General features: G+C 40.5%; 1 protein-coding gene across 2 annotated transcripts in view; it reads right to left on the bottom strand.

Annotated features, from left to right (window-relative positions):
• Positions 1–2,729: 2,729 nt before the first annotated feature.
• MYO3B (myosin IIIB) overlaps positions 2,730–19,163 on the bottom strand; it is a 367,772-nt gene continuing 351,338 nt past the window's right edge. For both annotated transcript variants that reach the window (XM_044380159.3, XM_057318508.1), the window contains 3 exons: positions 4,109–4,215; positions 3,688–3,734; positions 2,730–2,868 (listed from right to left, as the gene is read on the bottom strand). In XM_044380159.3, the coding sequence (XP_044236094.3) occupies positions 2,730–2,868; positions 3,688–3,734; positions 4,109–4,215 (293 nt within the window). The remainder of the gene's footprint in view (positions 2,869–3,687; positions 3,735–4,108; positions 4,216–19,163) is intronic.

Raw genomic sequence — 19,163 nt, 5'->3', positions numbered from 1 at the left:
AATTTTATAATTATTTCTGTTTCCTTTTAACTTATTTATGGAAATCTTTAATTAGAAACAAGGCAGATACCTATTATATTGTACACAGACAAATGGAAAGTTGGGAATATTTTTACTCAACAGTTTGAAAATCAGCTAATATTGGCAAATCGAAAGTAGACAAGTCACTGATAAAAGTAAAACTTCCAGAACAAGACATATTACCTCACACCAGTCAGAATGGTGTGATAAGAAGTAGCAAGAGTTGGCAAGGATGTGGAGCAAAGGGAAGCCTCATGCACTGTTGCTGAGAATACAAACTGGTGCAAACACTGTGGAAAAAAGTAGGGCGATTCCTCAAAAAATTAAAAATAGAAATACCCTATGATCCAGTAATTCCACTACTGGGTATTTACCCAAAGAAATGAAAACACTAATTCAAAAAGATCTATGCAACCCTATGCTTATTGCAGCATTATTTATAATAGCTGAGATATGGAAGTAACCTAACCATCCATTGATAGATGAATGGATAAAGTAGTAGTAGTAGTAGTGTGTGTGTGTGTGTGTGTGTGTGTGTGTGTGTGTAATAGAATATTACTCACCCATAAAAAAGAATGAGATCTTGCCATTTGTGACAACATGGATGGACCTAGAGGGGTATTATGCTATGTGAAATAAGTCAGAGAAAGACAGATATTGTATGATTTCACTTACATGTGGAATCTAAAAAACAAAACAGATGAACAAATGAACAAACAAACACACAAACAAAAACCAGAAACAGACTCATAAATATAGGCAAAAAACTTGTAGTTGCCAGAGGGGAGGAGGATGGGAGGATGGGTGAAATAGGTGAAGGGGATTAAGAGATAATAAACTCCTAGACTGATTGACTGATTGGTTGATGGAGTGGGGAGAAGGGCAGAGGCAGAGGGAGAAAGAGAATCTTAAGCAGGTTCCATGCCCAGCATGGAGCCCAATGCGGGGCTCAGTCTCACAACCCTGAGATCATAATTTGAGCCAAAATCAAGAGTCAGATGCTTAACTGACTGAGCCACCCAGGCGGCCCAGACTTCCAGTTTCAACTACGACATCACAGAGATGAAAAGTGAAGCCCAGGGAATACAGGCAAGTATGTCGTATGCACAGAACTGCTGAAGCACTGTATTGTACACCTATGCTATACGCCAACAAAAATACTTACATTAAAACAATGTTAAAAAGCTATATCTACTAGATGTTTTTTAAACAATAAAGTTCATTTATGTTTCTTCTGCTGTACTTGCATACTCTAATAAACATTACCTTTGGGATGAATATATGAGAAAAAAAATCAAGGTTCATTTTTTACTTTTTGTAAAGTTTAACTATTGAATAATTGGCTTTTCCTATTTCTTTTTCTTTAAAAATACAATTTCTGAGATCTTTAAATGCCTCGTTTCATTATTTTATCTTTGTAAAATATATATTAAAATTCTCCCCTCTATACCTCTGATAACAATTTTTTCTATTTCTTCCAGTTAATATTTCTCAAAATCTGGGTACTCCCACATGTAAACCTGCCAAGTATTTTGAAGTAAAAAAAAAAAAATGCTGAGAACATCTGTTCTAGAGAAAAGTTCTTGTAGGGTTTTTTTTTTTTTTTTAACATCACACAGCAATCTCGCACATTGTTTTGCATAGAGTAGTTGCTCAAAAGATGTTTGTTGTATTGAATCATATTGAGTATTATAATGTATGGTATAACATTATTATGATAGGACTAGCCCAATCTGGAGTGAAAAATCAGAGCTTATGGTGTAAGAAAAGTGATTAATCATGCAGAACACAGAATTGAAAGACACTTCCCTGTCACGTATGTTAGTGTAACTAAGGGAAGTCCCTCCATTCACTTAAGGGCATTTACTGAATGTCCACTCTGTCAGGCACTGCCCTAGGCTCTGTGCCCACAAAGATAGGCACAAGACAAAATCCTTTCCCTATAACCACTCACAGCCTAGTGGACATCACTGACCAGAGAATGGGAATTTACTAAATCATGTGACATAGACTATGACAGGTCCAAATTTTCTTTCCCTCGAACGCCTTTGTTTTTACTGCTAAGGTGATGAGAATAAAGAGGCAAAGGTGTTATCAGCATAATAACTAGCAAGAGAGGGGTTCATCTGCCTTATAGAAAGATTTAGGCCTCCCCCGTAAACACAAAAAATTATCCTGACCTAGGAGACCTTGAGTAGTGCACTTCCTTAGCATGGGGACACCTGGGAGTGGAATTCTGACCCTGGAGAAAGGCCTGAAGGGTCTCTCATAGGAGGAGGGGAATGTGGGAGAGAAGTGAGGTGGAAAGGGAGGCTTGGATTTTCACAGGGCAGATACTGCATGCACTGATGTGGCAGGAAAAATAAGTATCATCAGCATTCATGATGGGCTTATGGCGAGACTATCGGTTACCCTTGAGACGCTGAGGACATGAATGATGCTGATTGCTGTAGTGGAGGTGTGTTCAGCGTCCCACAGGTACCCATGAGATGAGAAAAGGAAAAATTGCCCAGCTCAGGCTGCACTGCAGATGTGGGGAGGGCAATGGAGATATGAGAAAATCGTTAGGAATCTGAAAATTATTCAGTAAGGCTCAGACCTAGACCATGTGTCCGAAGAAGCCCCATCGCAGTGCTTTCTTACTAAATGACAGTCAATTACCATGATTGTTCTTACCCTCAACAGACTTGGGGGGCAGGAAGTACACCTCAGTGCTGAGCAAAAGATGCTCCTTTTGAGGATGAGGAAGAAAAGAAAGGGCAGGATGGGTTGTCGTCCTCAGGAATAGAGTCCACAGGTGACAAAGATTTGTAATATTCATCTTCCCCATCAAGCACTTTGATTTGGCTGCAACAAAGAAAAGAGTTTTCAGCAGAAAAAGAGGACAAAGGCTGCAGTCATCACTGGAGCAGCTAAAGTTGTGTGAGTACTGAGAACAGGGTTGGGTCCCCTCAATGGCAGGGAAGGACACCTTAGGGTAGGTAGTTCAGGGTCTCCCAGAACACAGGCACTGAGGTCTGATCCACAAAGCCTTTCACCTCAGGGTCACAGGCTGGTAACGGGCCCAATTTAGTGGTGTCTGGAAGTTGTGATCATATTACAACTTGTCTGCCTGAACTGACTTGTCTGTCCCTGTTTGGCTCCCTCTAGATGAGAAAGTTCCCCTCCTGTCCTCCTCCAGTTCTCAAACTAGTACCAGCTACCTATGTCACTATATTCTCAAATGGGATACTAACAATTAAATGAGCCACAAACTCCCTAGCATCCTGTCTAACCACTGGGGGAGATTCTCCTTTGTGTACCTTTAAGGCCAGGGGTAGGGTGATGTGGGAAGCGGCCTATTTGCACTGCGTGGAATGCTCTTACTTGTGGGAGAGTTTTATACAATTTGCTACGTCTGCAATTATGAGGGAAACCACAATTTCCTGGGATAATTGTGAAAAACAACATTTGCCTTTAGGTGGCAATTTCAGCCTTTTCGGACAGAATCGATTCAAGTTTTATATAGCTGCTACTGTGAAAAGTAGTTTCCAATGTCAATAATAGTGGTGATATCCCCATTTGAATATTTTTAGAAGCTTTTCTGGAAAGTTTTGCATTTTCTGTAATATCACAAAGGACCCCTTCTGTTTACAGTTGCTTAGAACTAAGAAGACAGATATTTACCCAAGTTTTCTTGGCTTCCTCTTGCTCCCTTGATATTCTAGAGTTCCCTGTGGAGAGGGCCAAGAACACACAGTCAAAGCAAAGCAGCAAGTCGTTAATTTTTAATTCAAAGTGATTTTGTGTTGAATGCAAGCAGATGCTGATAATATCAGAAGTCACAGCATAATTTTTTTGATCAAAGGGCTCAAGTGAGCCTGATGAAGCATGCATCTTGCTCGTCTTTGATAAACCACATCAATTATTCACCGTGAAGGCAGACATCCTGACATGAAAGCAACAGATAAAGAGCCTAAGCACATGTTCAAGAAGAGAGCATAAGAGAGTGGGGGTGGGGCTGGAGGGGCTGGAACAGGTATTAATAACAGAATTATTAACTGGAAACAAAGCCAGTGAAACAGCTTTATGGCCACTTTGAACTCACATTTAACTGGTTATAGTACATGGTGTCCTCAGGGCTACTCAACATTTTGGGCTGCTGACATCTTCGGCGAGGTGTTCGCTGCTTCTGTGTAAGACCATTTTCTGAAACTGCAACGAGACAGCAAAAGTTTACTGTAAACCATCCGAGGTGTTGGGAAAATCAGGTAAAAAATTGCTCTTCACATAAATGCACTTAGTGGAAACTGGGTCCCATTTTAATGGGTATGTTGGAGCTCTGCTAATATTGGCAGAAATGTCATCCTAAAACACATATAAACACATCGGAATTGCTAAGTGTAAACAAGGGCCACTATAACTTTGCCTTCATCGCTCTTGTCCAAATCAGCAGTCGAGAGTGACAGAAAACAAATTGGTTCGTCCATGCTGGTGGAGTAGCAGTTGGTGGTCAGCCTTTGTAGAGTACAGAGTACTATCTTAGTGGGATAACTCAGGACAGTGAAGGCAATCTGGGATAGTTTGCACCACATCCTACAGTGAGGGTTCAAAGACATCTGGAGCACACACATTCTTCGATAGATGAGAAGCAAACCTTTTGGTGGGATACATTTCGGAGGGAAAATGGCTTGAACTAGTGTTTACTGAAATGCTTTGAACAGTACCATTGATCCATGCAATCTCTGGAGATAGTGTAAAGGAGAAGGGGAAGAGATAATTGCGTGATTTCACAGAGCAGCCTCTCCGTGTTAGCCTTGATTTCAGAACCCTGGACCAAGAGTGAACTGGAGATTAAGAAACTACGTGTCCAATGAAGTCATGATTTATTCCCCTTCCAAGCAGATGATTTTCGTGGAATCTGCTGTCCTTTTGGCACTATATCTGAATCAGGACTTAGCAGTTCTAAATTCTTGCCAACATACACACACACACCCCAGAACTGCCACAGAATATTGTTCATGAATGTCACACAGTCCAGAGAAGAGATATCACTTTCCTCTACCAAGTGTATATCATATTCATAAAACAGAGCTGGAGATTTGTGCTTGGAATCAGAGATTTACTTCACTAGAGGTTCCCACTAGTTAGGGAAATTCTGGGGGAATTTTCTAAGTGAAGAATGACTCAGCAAGGACTATTATGAATAACAGATTATCAGTTTCCTAAGTATGAAGATTTGCATCTTCACTTTTCTTGAACTAGAACATATCTATGTTGAACAAGACTATTAGAACCATAAACCATTAGGAATCATTTATTCTAAATACCCCCTTTTTTTTTTTTTGGAAAAGAAAACTGAGGCCCACAAATGTTGAAGGACTTATTCCAGATGAAGTGGCAGAATGAGGACGCAACCCTAGACTCCTACCTCCTGTTCTAGACGTGTTCTTTTTAAAACTACAGCATATCGTCTTTCTTAAGAAGAAATTTTTTTTGTAAGCTAAGGTCTAAGTAAAAGTAAGCTCTGTGAAAACATATTAATTAGCATAGCACGATGACGTTGCTTTAGAGGGCTCCAGTAGCTTTTAAAGATATCCCTGTCCACATCTTCAGGAAGTCTGTGCAAAGGGGCAGGACTCCAGCTCTCTTGCTGGAATTGTCCTCAGAGTACGAGAAATCCAGAATGGAAATGGGTTCTTTCTGATAGTTCCAACATACCTACCTCCTGCTTGCTTTGTGAAGTCCCTATGCTGTGATATGGTAGCACACAAGGTACTTTGTATAATCTCCTCTGATTTATAGATTAATGAACAGAAGTACCTGGAGTTGAGGCTGCTGGTGTGAACACACACTGGAGATCTGACATCTATTCTCCCTCAGACTTCCTAATATTACGGGAATTCCAATGTTGGAAACTCAAAAGGCTGATCTTAAATAGTTTCTGAGTTCAGCTGGAGTTCAGCCCAGTTCAGCTGGACTTCATGTAGTGTTTACATTTGATCAGAAGCTTTTATTTATGTTCTCAACTGGGTATGCTTAATATAAGATGTGGTTTTCAACTTTTGCTCTCAATGAACTTGCTGTTTCATGGGTGGGTGCTCTTTTCCTGATTCTTAGAAGGAATTAAGTTATTGGGTAGGATTTTTTCAATTTTAACATTTCTCCCACAAATTAAAAACACAAAAAAACAATTGTTGGCGTCTGATGGTGTCTATACTATACTAGAATCTAGTGTAAGTTGGTGTCTGATTTAGCATCAAGTTTTAATTTTCATTATTTTAGCTTAAAAATCTCCATGTTTCATGATGCTTTGCAGAATGCCATAACTTCCAAGTGCTTTGCCATTGGAACAAATCTGAGTATCACTGATATGTGATTAATAATAAGCAACCAAATAAATATTTGGGAAATGAATCATTATTTAATAAATGCTGCTGGAACAATTTGATAGTAATATGCAAAAAGTACGACTTGAATATAGAGCTTATAAAATTTATCCTTATAAAATTTATTGCTGGATATTGTGGGGGAAAACAAAGAAAAATAACACAAGGTCTCTGTTTTCAGTTTAGTGGAGGGTGCAGGGTCTTAAGAGGTTAAGTAACTTGTCATAAGTTAGTGTTGCTGAACTCAAGTTAGTTTTAAAAAATTCTATAAATTGTTTACTTTTCTCAATATGCTTTTTGATTCTCATAGGCCACAATAAATTCCAGATGTGTTATTTGGTTAAACATTTTAAATATTCCTATAAAAACCTTAAAGGGGAATGAAATAGATTATCCTAACTATGGAAGAAGGTATGAATGACAAGGATGGGCTCAATTATAAACAATAAAGTAAAATAATCTATATGATGGATAGTAACAAAAGTAAGATGAAAGGAAATGCAACAGAGAGAGAAAAACAAATTAAAAAATACATACACAGAAAAGTCTACCGTCCATAATGTGGAAAGGCCGAGGCAAGGGAAAGATGGAGACACATTCATACATGTTGAAATACAATTAATGAAATGAGATATTGAAAAATGTTTAGCCATCCTGACAAAGAGCTTCAACTAAAACAACTACTACTGCTTTTCTATTAATTAGGGTAAATTGAAGATCAAAACACAATGTGGGAGTGGCCCCACATACACAGATGAGTCCATAGGTTCCACCTCTCCGGGAGTGCAACTTGATGATAAATAACGAAAGCTAAGCAACTTGTTCCAAGAAACATGTCCCAATGAAGAAAACCAGAAGGAAAGAAAATTGATATTAAGATGGATTATGATAACATTTTTGTAGTGGAAAAAAGCTAGGAACGTAACAAATATTTAATAATTGGGGAGAAGTTAACTCTGAGATATGAACATGATACCATCCCACGAAGGCACCAACAAAGATAAATTTAAGGTATGCTGTTGATAGGTGAAAATTCAAAGTTCAGAAAAAGAAGGAAAAGACAAAACAGCACACAGCACATTGACTAAATCTGAATAGGTGTGCACATTGAGAAGTTTATCATGAATTTTTTTTCCTTTAAAAATTAAAAGAAATCAATGAGGCATGTAGGACAAAACTTATTCTTTCTTTCAGTAGACGAAGAAAGCATTGCTCAGCTAAATCTCGAAGTGGCAGAGTGGAAGCTGGAACTCCCATCTTTTGGCTTCTGAGCCAATAGTTTGCCTCTAAGGGATACAAAACAATAGGGTTATCTGGCAATTTACCTACTTTGTTTGACTAGTTTATGTAGACAAAATGGGCAGTTTAAGTTTGAAGATAAACATTAGTATGTGAGTCATTTGAAGACAATGATGTTCGTATTCTGAAAGTTGCCTATTTCTAGTTCACATACACGTTTGTAAGCCAAGCCAACGCTCCCGTTTGTAATCCTCTGGGGGCTACCTCCTCATAATGCTTTTTGAAAGTATATTATGTCATGGATACCATTTAACATAGGTTTTTTTCCCTTTCAAGAATCCCAGCACCTTCTTTTCCCCTTTGCCTTGATTTCATGTTTGAGACCTGAACACATCTTCCTCTTCAGAGTTTTGTCCCAGCACCTTAAAATAAAATGGAGATGAATCTGTGCAAAATGGAAGACATGTAAATGGCATCTCAGGCAGGAGCACTGGGACAGGCATACTTCTTGCTCCCTAATCCCAAATCATCACACTGTGTGGTTGCACAACTGGCTAAGCCCTTGGTGGGAGACAAACAGCTGAATTCAGTTGCTGGCTTCGTTACATAACTTCAAACAACTGGTTTGGAAATTTCACATTTCAGTTCTGTTTATTGAGCATGCAGGTATATCCATGCTAGACTTGCCAGATCAAATACAGAACACCCAATTAAATTTGAATTTCAGATAAACAGCCAATACTTTTTTTAATCTAATAAAGGACATACTTGTATTAAAAAGTGATCAGTTGTTCATTTGAAATTCAAATCTAGCTGGGTGTTCTGTATTTTTTTGTTATTGTTAAATTGGGCAACCCTAATTCAAGCAACATTTCAAGTCACAAACAAGGCCTTTTGTTTCCTCCTAGGGTCTCAGAGATGAAGAAGGAAACTATTTCCTCACTCTCATTGAGTTGCTGAGTTACAGCTATTTTGGCTACAAATGCTCTTCCTCCAGACTGTCCACTAACACCTGGGGTTTCACTTTTTATCACCCATCACCGATGTGCCATTTTGATCCATTTCCTAGCAGGATCATTATGAGGAAAGGACAACTACAAGGGAGGGCAGGGTGGGACATATAGCCCAAATATTCCCCTGCTAAGTGGGGCAGTATGGATTCTGGGCCCCTGAGGAATGGACAGGCAGTGGGCAGGGCTCCTGGAAGGAAAGGGAGAGAGCACACTGAGAGAACATAGTCCTATGCACCCTCCCTGTGGGTCCTCAGCAGGCAGGAATATGTTCGGAGTGGTAAGACTGCTGATCTGATTGCCATTTTGTGGATGAGGCATTCCCAGGGTCACTTGCCAAGTAAAACATCCCCTTGAAGCAAACAGTGTTCCATGTTCTAGATTTACAGGTGGCAAATCCCATATGGGGTTACTAGATATATCCCTGGGGCACAAAACAGAATTAGAGTTATGCAATTAACTTACAGAGCTCTGTCAATTCTGTGTGTAAAGGGAGGTACATCATTTCTACAACCAAAGTTCTCAGGGCAGATGGGGGTGACAGTAGCCTAGCTGTCAGCTGGATAATCTTTCTCCTCAGTGATGGTTGACCATGCTGCGTGATACTCCACTGGACACTTAATGAACTAGCTTCCAAGGAGATGACTTGTCTTTTCTGGCTCTATGTCTCTTCCACTTACCATTTCATTTTTATGTATCAAATCTTGCTTTACAAAGTAGCCTTTTCTTCATTTCATTTCATTTCATTTTGGGTAGGACGACTAACCGCAAAGAGATAACAGAGGCATAGGAGATTAAGAGATCACACAGCAAGTTACAGGCAAAGTACAACTGAGAATTCAGGTTTCCATATGTCCTGAGGGTCATTTTCTTAACATTACAGCAGCTGTTCAGTTTTAGAAATACTGGTGCCCAGATCAGGACCTACGTATTGATATTAAAAAAAAAAATCTCCTTGGATGGTTCTAATGTACAGCCAGGGTTGAGAGCCACTCTACTAGACCATATTCAATCTTTCCTTACCAATAAGAACCACAGTGGCAGCGTCTGCAATAATCTGCACTACCTTAAAAATGCTGGCTATAGGAGAATCTTCTCATTGTGTTGTAAACCACTTGCTCCTGATATACCCTGGGGCACAAGCTATTTGGGGGATGCTCAGAATCTTGACAGGGAATAGGAGGGAAGATATTATGCCCTGGGAGTTCAGATTTTCAAACTGAAGTCATGGCATGGAGGATGATAAATCTCTGTGGTTTGGCCCCTTCCCTTTATATCTGTATATGGGCTCAGGGAGCATGAGCCCCTCTGCTGGTCTCCCTTCAGAACCAGGGCTAGAACTCAGGTCTTTTGATTCAAAATCTCAAAGCCTAGGCCATGGCCTCTACTATGATGCTTGTTCTTTTACTGAGACATTCTTATAAGTTTTCACCTCGCCCTGTCTAACTTCAGGAGGGACTAAGGAATTCAGTGGGCTTTTGTAAAACACACACACAACCAGAAAGAGAGATTTTCTCCTGGGGTGCATGTAATTCAGATCTTCCTTTCTAAGATGAAAGGAAAGCTACAAACTTTCCCAGTTGCCATGTTATGTCATGAACAATCTTCTTCAAAATTGCAAAATTGCTACAAAGAAAACATCCCTGAGTTAAATTAGTGCCTGTGGAAGACGGTGGAGTTATAAATTGTCTACGTGGAATTTTCTCCTTACTAGTTAGGGAAGTGGTAATAACTTCCCCTAAAACTATTTTATAGCTCAGGGCTTGGCACACACACAACAAATAATGAATGAATGCACAGTGACCATTCACTATTCTTGTTAAGATCTGTTTCAAAGGCCCACTCTTTGGTTCTGTCAAGATATTATTGCCAAGGCTTCCAATAAGAAAAGGGCCTTTCCTATCCTGGGATACCTCTGGGGAAACTAGTCTACCAAGGAGGGAGATGAAGTCAGCCTCTTAAAAACAAAGTTGATCAGTATTTTTTTTTCTTAATATTCTTTCAAGATTTTTCTAGGACTATACATTCACTTTTCTTCTTCTTTTTTCTTTTTTTCTAAAAAGATTTTATTTATTTATTTGGGAGAGGGAGAGAGAGCACAAAAGAGCAGGTGGATGGGCAGAGGGAGAGAGAGAAGCAGACTCCTCACTGAGCAGGGAGTCCAAGGGCTTGATCGCAGGACCCTGAGATCTTGACCTGAGCCAAAGGCAGCTGCTTAACCGACTGAGCCACTCAGGTGCCCCTGCATTAACTTTTCTTACCAACAAAAAATTGAGTCACTTACTTGTTACTGTTTTCCCCCCCTACTAACCAATAAAGTCATATTTACCATGATACTAACGTACTTGAAAAATAGTATATTTCTTTGAGAGTTACATTTTTTTTTAAGATTTGATTTTTTAAGTAATTTTACATGCAACATGGGGCTCAAACTTACAACCCCGAGATCAAGAGTTGCATGCTCTACTGACTGAACCAGGCAGGTGCCCGTAGAGTCACACTTTTAAAGTAATAAATGAACATGATGTTCAAATAAATTAAGCAATGAAAAGTTCACCTTTTTTACCACCCCGTGATCCCATCCCCAAAATAGTAGTAAACCCTGGAACAAGTTTCATGTCTTCCAGATTGGCCTAAATGGAATAATTTCGAACGGTTATATGGTATTTCACTTAATGGACGATGCATGATTAAGCTATATAATTTCCTGTATTCGGCATGAAAGTTGTTTCCAATGTTTTTCTCTAAGTAGTGCTTTGAGGAACATATCATAGTTTGATCTTTGATAATAATCCACATTCGTTTCTTAAGATAAATTCCTAGAGGTTCAATAATTGGCTAAAAAGTACACATATTTTTAAAAGTTATCATTTATTGCCATTTTGATTCATCCCAATTGCCATCCAGAAAGTATGTAGCAAATACACTTCTACCACCTGACCTCGAGATTTATCTATTTCTGAAGGCCCTCGCTAGCATGGGATAGCATCCTTAAGAAAAAGTCTGATAACTGAATCGTTTGTGCTTTGATCTGCATTTCATTGATTACTTGAGAGGATGAGTGTCTGTCTTTTCCCCCTCCCCGTTTATTAGCCATTTGTATTTCAGGATTCCTCTTAAGCTGAAAGCAGCAGCTACGTTCATAGGTCCTGCCTGGACCTACACTGGATGGAACACGCTTTGCCTGCCTGTTGCGATGGGATGAGAGATGAGACTTCCCACTGGCTAACAGCTGTGGAGATGCCTCTTTTGAAAATCAATCAGCATGTTGTAGGAAAGCATTTCTCAAACTTCTGTCATCATCCACCACTCAAACATTGTTTGCTATATTCAAGACACCTGTACTATTCTTCATGTAGTATTTTTAAAATCAACTACTTATTTTATTTAAACCCATTTTTTTAAAAGTGAATCTTTATTCACCGCTGTGCTAAGTGGAAAGCCAGTGTCATTTGCCATAAATAGAAGTCATAAAGTAAATACAATGAAAACAAAACAGTATTATCACACATGAACTAGATTGTTTCCCACGGAATGTTCTGGGCTTCTTTAAAAGGTTTGTTAAAGAGAGACTAAGTGTGAGACGGATTTAAAACATATTAATACAGCTACGATTTTCACCTTAATATGAAGAATTTCAATGGAGAATTCAAAAAGGAGTAGCTTTCTTTTACACAATTCAGTGTTATTTAAGGTCACACCCACACCATCTAAAATCAACTTGCAGACCGCTAGAGGCCCATGTCCCACACTCTGAGAAATATCAGTGTTGCGAAGGGAAAAAAACTCCCCAAGCCAGCAGGTTTAGAAAGACTGGCACTCTAGACTTACTAGAGGTCTGAACTTGGCGGTGACGATCACCCAATTAAGGCTGTGGTGAAGATGACAGATAATGTATGAAAAGAGAAAACCTGGCACCCGAGGCGGAGCAGGTGCTCTAAGGGGTTATCTTATTTCTACTTATATGGGAGTTGTTCTCTATCCTGGTTGCATATTAGAATCCTCTGAAGAACTTATAAAAAGTACATACGCCTTAGCCTCACCCCTGGACGTCCTAATTCAGTTAGTCAGGGGTAGGGCTCTGGTGTTAGTGCTTTTAAATACAGTACCACCACCCCCCTGCCCCCGCCCCTGGCCTCAATCCCCTTCCAGACGATTTTAACCTGTAGCCAGCTTTGGAAAAACTAAGGACTTAAACCTCTCCTAAAAGCTTACATTGATTTTGCAGACTAGCTAGCCGCCATCTTACCAAGTTGGCACGGGGGTCAGAGAAGTTTCAGTTGGGCAGGAGAAATCGTGGGGAAGGGGCAGCAGCTCCAGGAGGGCTCCTAGCATTGTGAGGTATTCACTGTGCGAGGGAAGCCGCATCAGACGGCTTGAGCTCCAAGCAGATGCTAATTTCCCTGGAACTGGGAAAATCATTTTCCATATTCCAAGAGAACAATTTTGCTGACCTTGGAAACATTATCTCTGGCTTCCAGAGGTATGATGTTGCTCAGTGCTCTTTGGCAGGTTTTGGTGTGAATGAATGACAAAGCTGAGAAACCATTCTGACCTACTAAACTCTTTTTAAATCAAACATAAATGTAGGGCAAAAGCTCTGGGGGTGTCGGGAGGGTTGGAATTAGTAAAAAATGTTTAAAAGGCACAAGCTTAGAATCAGTTATACGGATTCAGCAATGGGTTGCTGTTGGTTTCTTTCTTTTTGCTTTACTTTGCACAGTATACTCAGTATGTTTGCATCATGTCCCATCTCTCTGCTTTTAGGAGTTTTTAAATTGCTTATTCTGAGGTCTCGCAACTTTTGCTTCCAGCCAGGTGTCTTCCTGTGGGCATGACTGACTCATCTGTACCGTCCGTGACAATGGCTGTTCCCTAACTTTGGCCCTGTTTGGGGGTGGGGGCAGGAATTAAGGCCAAAATGGCCACCCAATCTCTGCCCAGTGAAAAATAGCATAAATTCAGCTTTTTCAAAAATGTCAACATGAAAAAAAATCTAAGACCTGATCTGATGCTTAGCAGACCCACAATGCCAGGCAGCAGGCTAGGAGATGTCATTTCTGGAGATCCTAATGAGATGCAAATCACCTAGTGGACTACTTGGGAGCTGGGAAACAATGTCCTGGGTAAAAGCAGATAAAAATGGAACGAAAGAATGTCTTTGAAGATTGGAATGACATTTTAAATGCTTGAGGATATGGGACACCAGATAGTGCTGGTTTTAGTAAACTAATTGTGACGGGGTCTTTGATTCGTGGCAGGAGATCCTGGGACCTTCATCCCCAGCTCTGCCTTGCTCTCTAAGTTGGGGACCTGGTTCCGGTTCTTGCTATTACTGTGTAAGGGCAGGTCAGCTGTAGTGAAATCAACACTGGACTTGGGGTCAGAAGGCCTGGGCATAGTTCAATTTCTGGAACTTACTGCTTTGTGACCTAGGTGTACTGCTTACTTTTCCGGCTGCCATGTTTTATCTCTGAAACAAGGGGTTGGACCGATAAGAGTGATTTTTCGACAAAGGGTGGTGGTGCAGCACATTGCACATATTCTTGCCTGGAGATTCGAAGCTGTTATCCCTGAAGTCATGCTCCTTCCCCGTGTGTGAGTGTCTGTGTGTAGTGAGAGATGTGCCGGATGAGAGTTTGTTGTGTGAAAGCAGGAAAAGAGAGACCATTAGCCAAGAGGCTCTTTAAGGTCCCTTCCAACTTTAAGATGCTATGATTGCAGAGTTCCAGCCACTTATTTTCAAAAGGGACATAAATGCTATTGACCCTATTGACCTTGTTGGAATTTAAAGAAGACCAACCAAAATGCAATCAGGCTTCAGGATGGAAAGTTCTCAGTGACTATACCAGAACTTCATTGTAATACGATTCGTTCATTTAAAGAGCAATGCTGTGCAAGGGGTGCTCGTCCAAACCCCCTTCTCGGTCATTTGGTTACTGATGGGCTAAAAGATCACATTTTAAATTTCACCCAGCCTTCCTAGCTGTGAGCAAACACTGCAATGCACAGGTTATACTGTACAGCTGTACAAACATCCACCCAGGTTCACAAATTCTGAAATATTTTTACATGTAGAGAGCAGTCATTAGTATGATGGACTTGGTTTGGGGGAGATCATATGTACATATGATTGGCAACTGTGTAGTGTGTATGTATGTGTGTGTGTGTGTGTGTGTGTACTTGTAAAGAAGGTGAAGAATAGACCAAATGAAATCACAGGTATGATTTTTGTTTGCATTAAACTAATGAGATGCAAAAGTGGAATCAATCCAGTATTAGTGGTGAAAAATTAGGTTATGCTGGTTCTTTCAGTTTTAATCTCCAAAAGCCAATAAAATAGGAACTATCTGGGGGAAATAAAAAGAAAATAACTACATTTGGGTTATTCTCCTATTTTTGTGCCTCATGTTGGAAAAAATTTCCTCCATACACTCCTTCCAACTATCGAGTATACCTTTAAGATTTATAAAAATAGTGAGACACAGAGGTCTCAGTTCTATGCTCCCATCAAGAGTTTAGACTCTAGTTCTTCTGGGTCATACAGAACTACTAAACTTCTTTGCCTTGTTTTCTTACAATCTGATATGAGCTTAATCCATTATGGGAACAATATATAGATCGATGGCCTCTCATACCCTCCCTTTCCCTTTATTTTCATGGGAGGTTATCTTGTCATGAGGAGGTCAGAAGAGACCTCAGTCTCTCCACAGGACTCAGGATCTCTCAACAAATTAATGTCATCAACCTTTTTTTCCGTTTAAATCCCACTTCTCTGAGTCACTTGACCAGTACAGCTATAAGCACATTCCAGCATGTCACAAAAAACAAGCCAAGCTTAGCAAAGCAAATACTTACAGTTGTTATCAGCATATCTGAAAATGGATATCTCGTGTATTATACAGTGATTTAGGCCTTGACAAGGAAATTAATTACCACTTTTACTCAGGCTTCTTGCAGTGACTCTGTATTCTGACACATTCGAGCTGCTCTGAGCACTAGGTCTGACCAGGCTAAACGACAGTTCCAGTGCATTTAATTTTAAGTTTCCAAACTAACATATTTTAGGGAATCCATATCAGCAGTTATCAACCCTTGGACCCTAAAGGAAACACTCTTTCAGGGACTCTGTTATCTTGGCATAGTCAAATAAAATATTAACGATCAGAAACCTGGTAGCATTTATCCAACAATAAAGAAAATCATATTAACAGGAGCTCTCCACTGGAGTGATCTTGGACATCCGTGATGGTGCCGGGAAACGCGCCACTACCTCTGAAAGGGCGGGAGGTCCTGGCTGACTTGGCACCTTCCCACTTCCAGCTCTTACTGCCTCTCACCCTGCATGAGATGGGGACCCAGCAGAGTGGGGTTAAATGGGTTGGGGAGCCAGTCCAGCTGGGGGTCATTAGCAATCAAGGACCAGCATTAAAAGGCAGCAGGAGACTAAGGGTCTCTGACAGGCCTGGCTCCATGCACCATCTGGAAAGAAAGAGGCTGTAGAAGCTGGATTAAAAAAAAAAAAAAAAAGAAAGAAAGAAAGAAAAAAAAGAACTTCATGGAGATACCTTCTTGGAGATACGATCATGAACAGTGATGTTATTTTCAAAGTGGAGCCTTCATTTTTGAGAGTTGGGCCAGGTAGCCACGTTTTCAGGTCAATCTCTGGCCATAATGACAATTCATTGGTGCCTGGGTTGGGACTAGCCCAGGAAACTCTGTCTAATGGTTTGATAATGGCTAGTAATCAGAACATCCATGCTGGATAATGAGGCAATGGGCATGTGTGAAGCCTGAAGTGTGGGGGCAGGACTCATACCAAATAACATATTTAGCTGTATTCTATACACTATCGTATGATCTGTGACTAAGAGGAGAAAACCAGACAGCTTTACTTAGGATGTGCCCAAACTGATCATTTAAGTTGTAATTTTTGACACAATGAAAATTTAAAAGCAAGCTGGGACTCACTTTCTAAGGTCATTCTAAAATAATCTGTACAAAGAGGTGGCAGTCATAGATGTCACATATTGCATATACCCGGTCACTAACTTGGCTTACATTATCATTAAGTTGCCTCTCTCTTTTTTTCCTTTTAGACTTTTGGATGCCCCTCCTCCTTAGCTATAAATACGTAAGAAATAAAAAATGTTTAAAGTACAGAATTTTATTTCTTTTGATCATAGATTGTTAGACTTACAGAACAAAGAAAACTTACAATGTGATCCTAAAGACGTATTACAATACTAATTTAGAATGAGCTGCTATTCTCACTGTAAGAATCACTAATGTCATATTATAGTTGAATTCATGAGAGGAATTTGCATTCCAGCTCATTATTGTGTAGTTCTAACATTAATCTTCAGAATACCTTTAGTTCTGATTACAAAGCAGCCAGTGCAAGGAAAAGGACTCAGGCTTGTATTTGTTTTTAGATGGTGAACGTACTTTCCTGAAATTGTTAAGAATGAATAGTAGCTTAAATTATCCTCATTAAGCTTTTGGCAAGGTTCTAGATGCCTGGGCTAGGGGAAGAGTAATGGGAAAGATCTAGGACACTGCACTCTCTCAGATGTAGGGTGACATGGGGGGGGGCTCAGATGACGCTGGCTGCTGACTCAGGTAGTAGACATCATTTTGAGAAGAAATCAAGGTGGTCATAGACCAGCAGAAATGCACAATTCTGAGAGTTGAATCTCAATCATTTTTTATTACCCTATCCCAAACTTTGGGTAAATTTACATCCATTACTGGCCAGCCTATCAGAGATAGTGTTTTAATTAAAGCTCCAGTCATGAAGACCCAAGTTTAAAAAGAGACATACAAATCCTGAGAGAGAGAACATTGTGGGCATAAGGCATGGACAAATCCTGTTCTTAAGGTTCTATCGTTGGGCTCATGCTAATTTTGACAGTTCTCCTGAAAGCTTTTAGAGTTCTTAGGTATATAAGTGTGACTATGTGAATGTGACTTTTAAATCATGGAAACCCAGTACTGATTATAGAGTTATGGGTCTCTGGGAATGGATACAAGGGGTTTCTTTTAAGTAGTTCAGTAAAAATATCCAAACTTGATGCCTACTGCCCAATCTCACACTAAAACTTCATAAAAGAGTTGTACACTGGTTAAGTATGGAAGATTGTTAGTACTAACTTATCAAGTTTATTCACCTGAGAAACAGAGAGTAGAACCCAGGATTCGATTGGCACCAAAGCCCATGCTTCTTTTGTTATGGCCTCTTGCTCCCCTAATACTTTACTGGTGGGAGAAGTGGAAGGGTAAGGGCATTGAAGAGAGTGGGGAAAGCTTGAAATAGATGCAGAATGGAATGGGAGTGGGTCCTGGTCTGGGACTAGTATTTGGGGTGCATTATAGGTCCAGCTAGGATTGGAGATGATTATTTTGTGAGGGGTACAAAACTGCCCAGGCAGGCTTTTTAGCAATAACTCTTAGGAGCACAAGTGTAATGCAGAGGAGGAAGGATTAATCTGGAGTTCGGGTATTCCAGAGGAAGGACCTAGTGTTTGTATCTGAACTCTAGTCTAGGCTGAAGGCAGGTGAAGTCAAGCCAGGGGAGCTTGGAAGACAGTGGAAGAACAGCTGAGACAGGTGTGAGAGAGCTGGAAGGAGAGGCTGTGGTCCTACGGGGAGCAGCTCTTGATGGGTCAATGTAGCCATGGAAGTAGAAGCCTGGGTGGAAAAGAGATGAAGGTGACTGGTGTGAAGGGGTAGGGAGAGGTAAAGTTTAGGAGTTGGACAGATTGGATGGCTGTGAAAAAAATCTCTCTAGCTGGGGGTGAGATTTGGGAATGGAAAAGATGATAAATTAAACACCCAAACACTCATTGAATGTGAAGTGACCAGGATAAGGTCAGCAAACAACAGGGACAGAGGATGATCAAAGAGAATACAGACAGCAATGGCAAGTTAACAGGATATGGATTACCCCTGACCCTTCCCCCAACCCAATGTCCTGCTGATGGGGCTCCACTCAAGACTTCAGGGGAAATGGTGGCCAGTAAAAGGGATAAGTCAGAGGAGAGGAAACCCAGAAAACAGTGGGATAAGCAATGACAGCATGAGGCAATTAGAGCGGCCTGAGTTTTGAGGAGTAGCCAGTGGTGACCAGCATGCAAGGCAGGCTGGAGAAAGTCAGCCTAAGGTCTCAAATGGAATCACCTCTGTTGGGAAGTTCCAGCAGTGCCAGTGTGAACTCAGATCCCTGGTAGGCACGGAAGCTAAGTGCCAGCAGGCTGAATGATTTGGGGCTCCACACCACTGATTGGTACGAGGTTATTTTCATGCTCCTGAAAAGTAAATACTGAGTATGGGAGTGAGATTAATAATGATTAATTTATTGTTGATAGGCTAGTTTGTGGGAGTTTGAAAAAAATGGGGGTGAGGGCAGAAGAAAAAGAGAGGAGAAGTACTGAAGTCCAGGTGGATGGAGAGAGGCGCTGGACCATGGCCCTTTCTTTCCCATTACCAGATTAATCTCCTCTGGCTGCCCTGAGGTGTGGCCTCT

The sequence above is a fragment of the Ursus arctos genome, unplaced genomic scaffold, assembly GCF_023065955.2.
Source record: "Ursus arctos isolate Adak ecotype North America unplaced genomic scaffold, UrsArc2.0 scaffold_1, whole genome shotgun sequence".
Lineage (NCBI taxonomy): Eukaryota > Metazoa > Chordata > Mammalia > Carnivora > Ursidae > Ursus > Ursus arctos.
The sequence above is the reverse complement of the archived record's forward strand: the minus strand, read 5'-3'. Positions and strand labels throughout refer to the sequence as shown.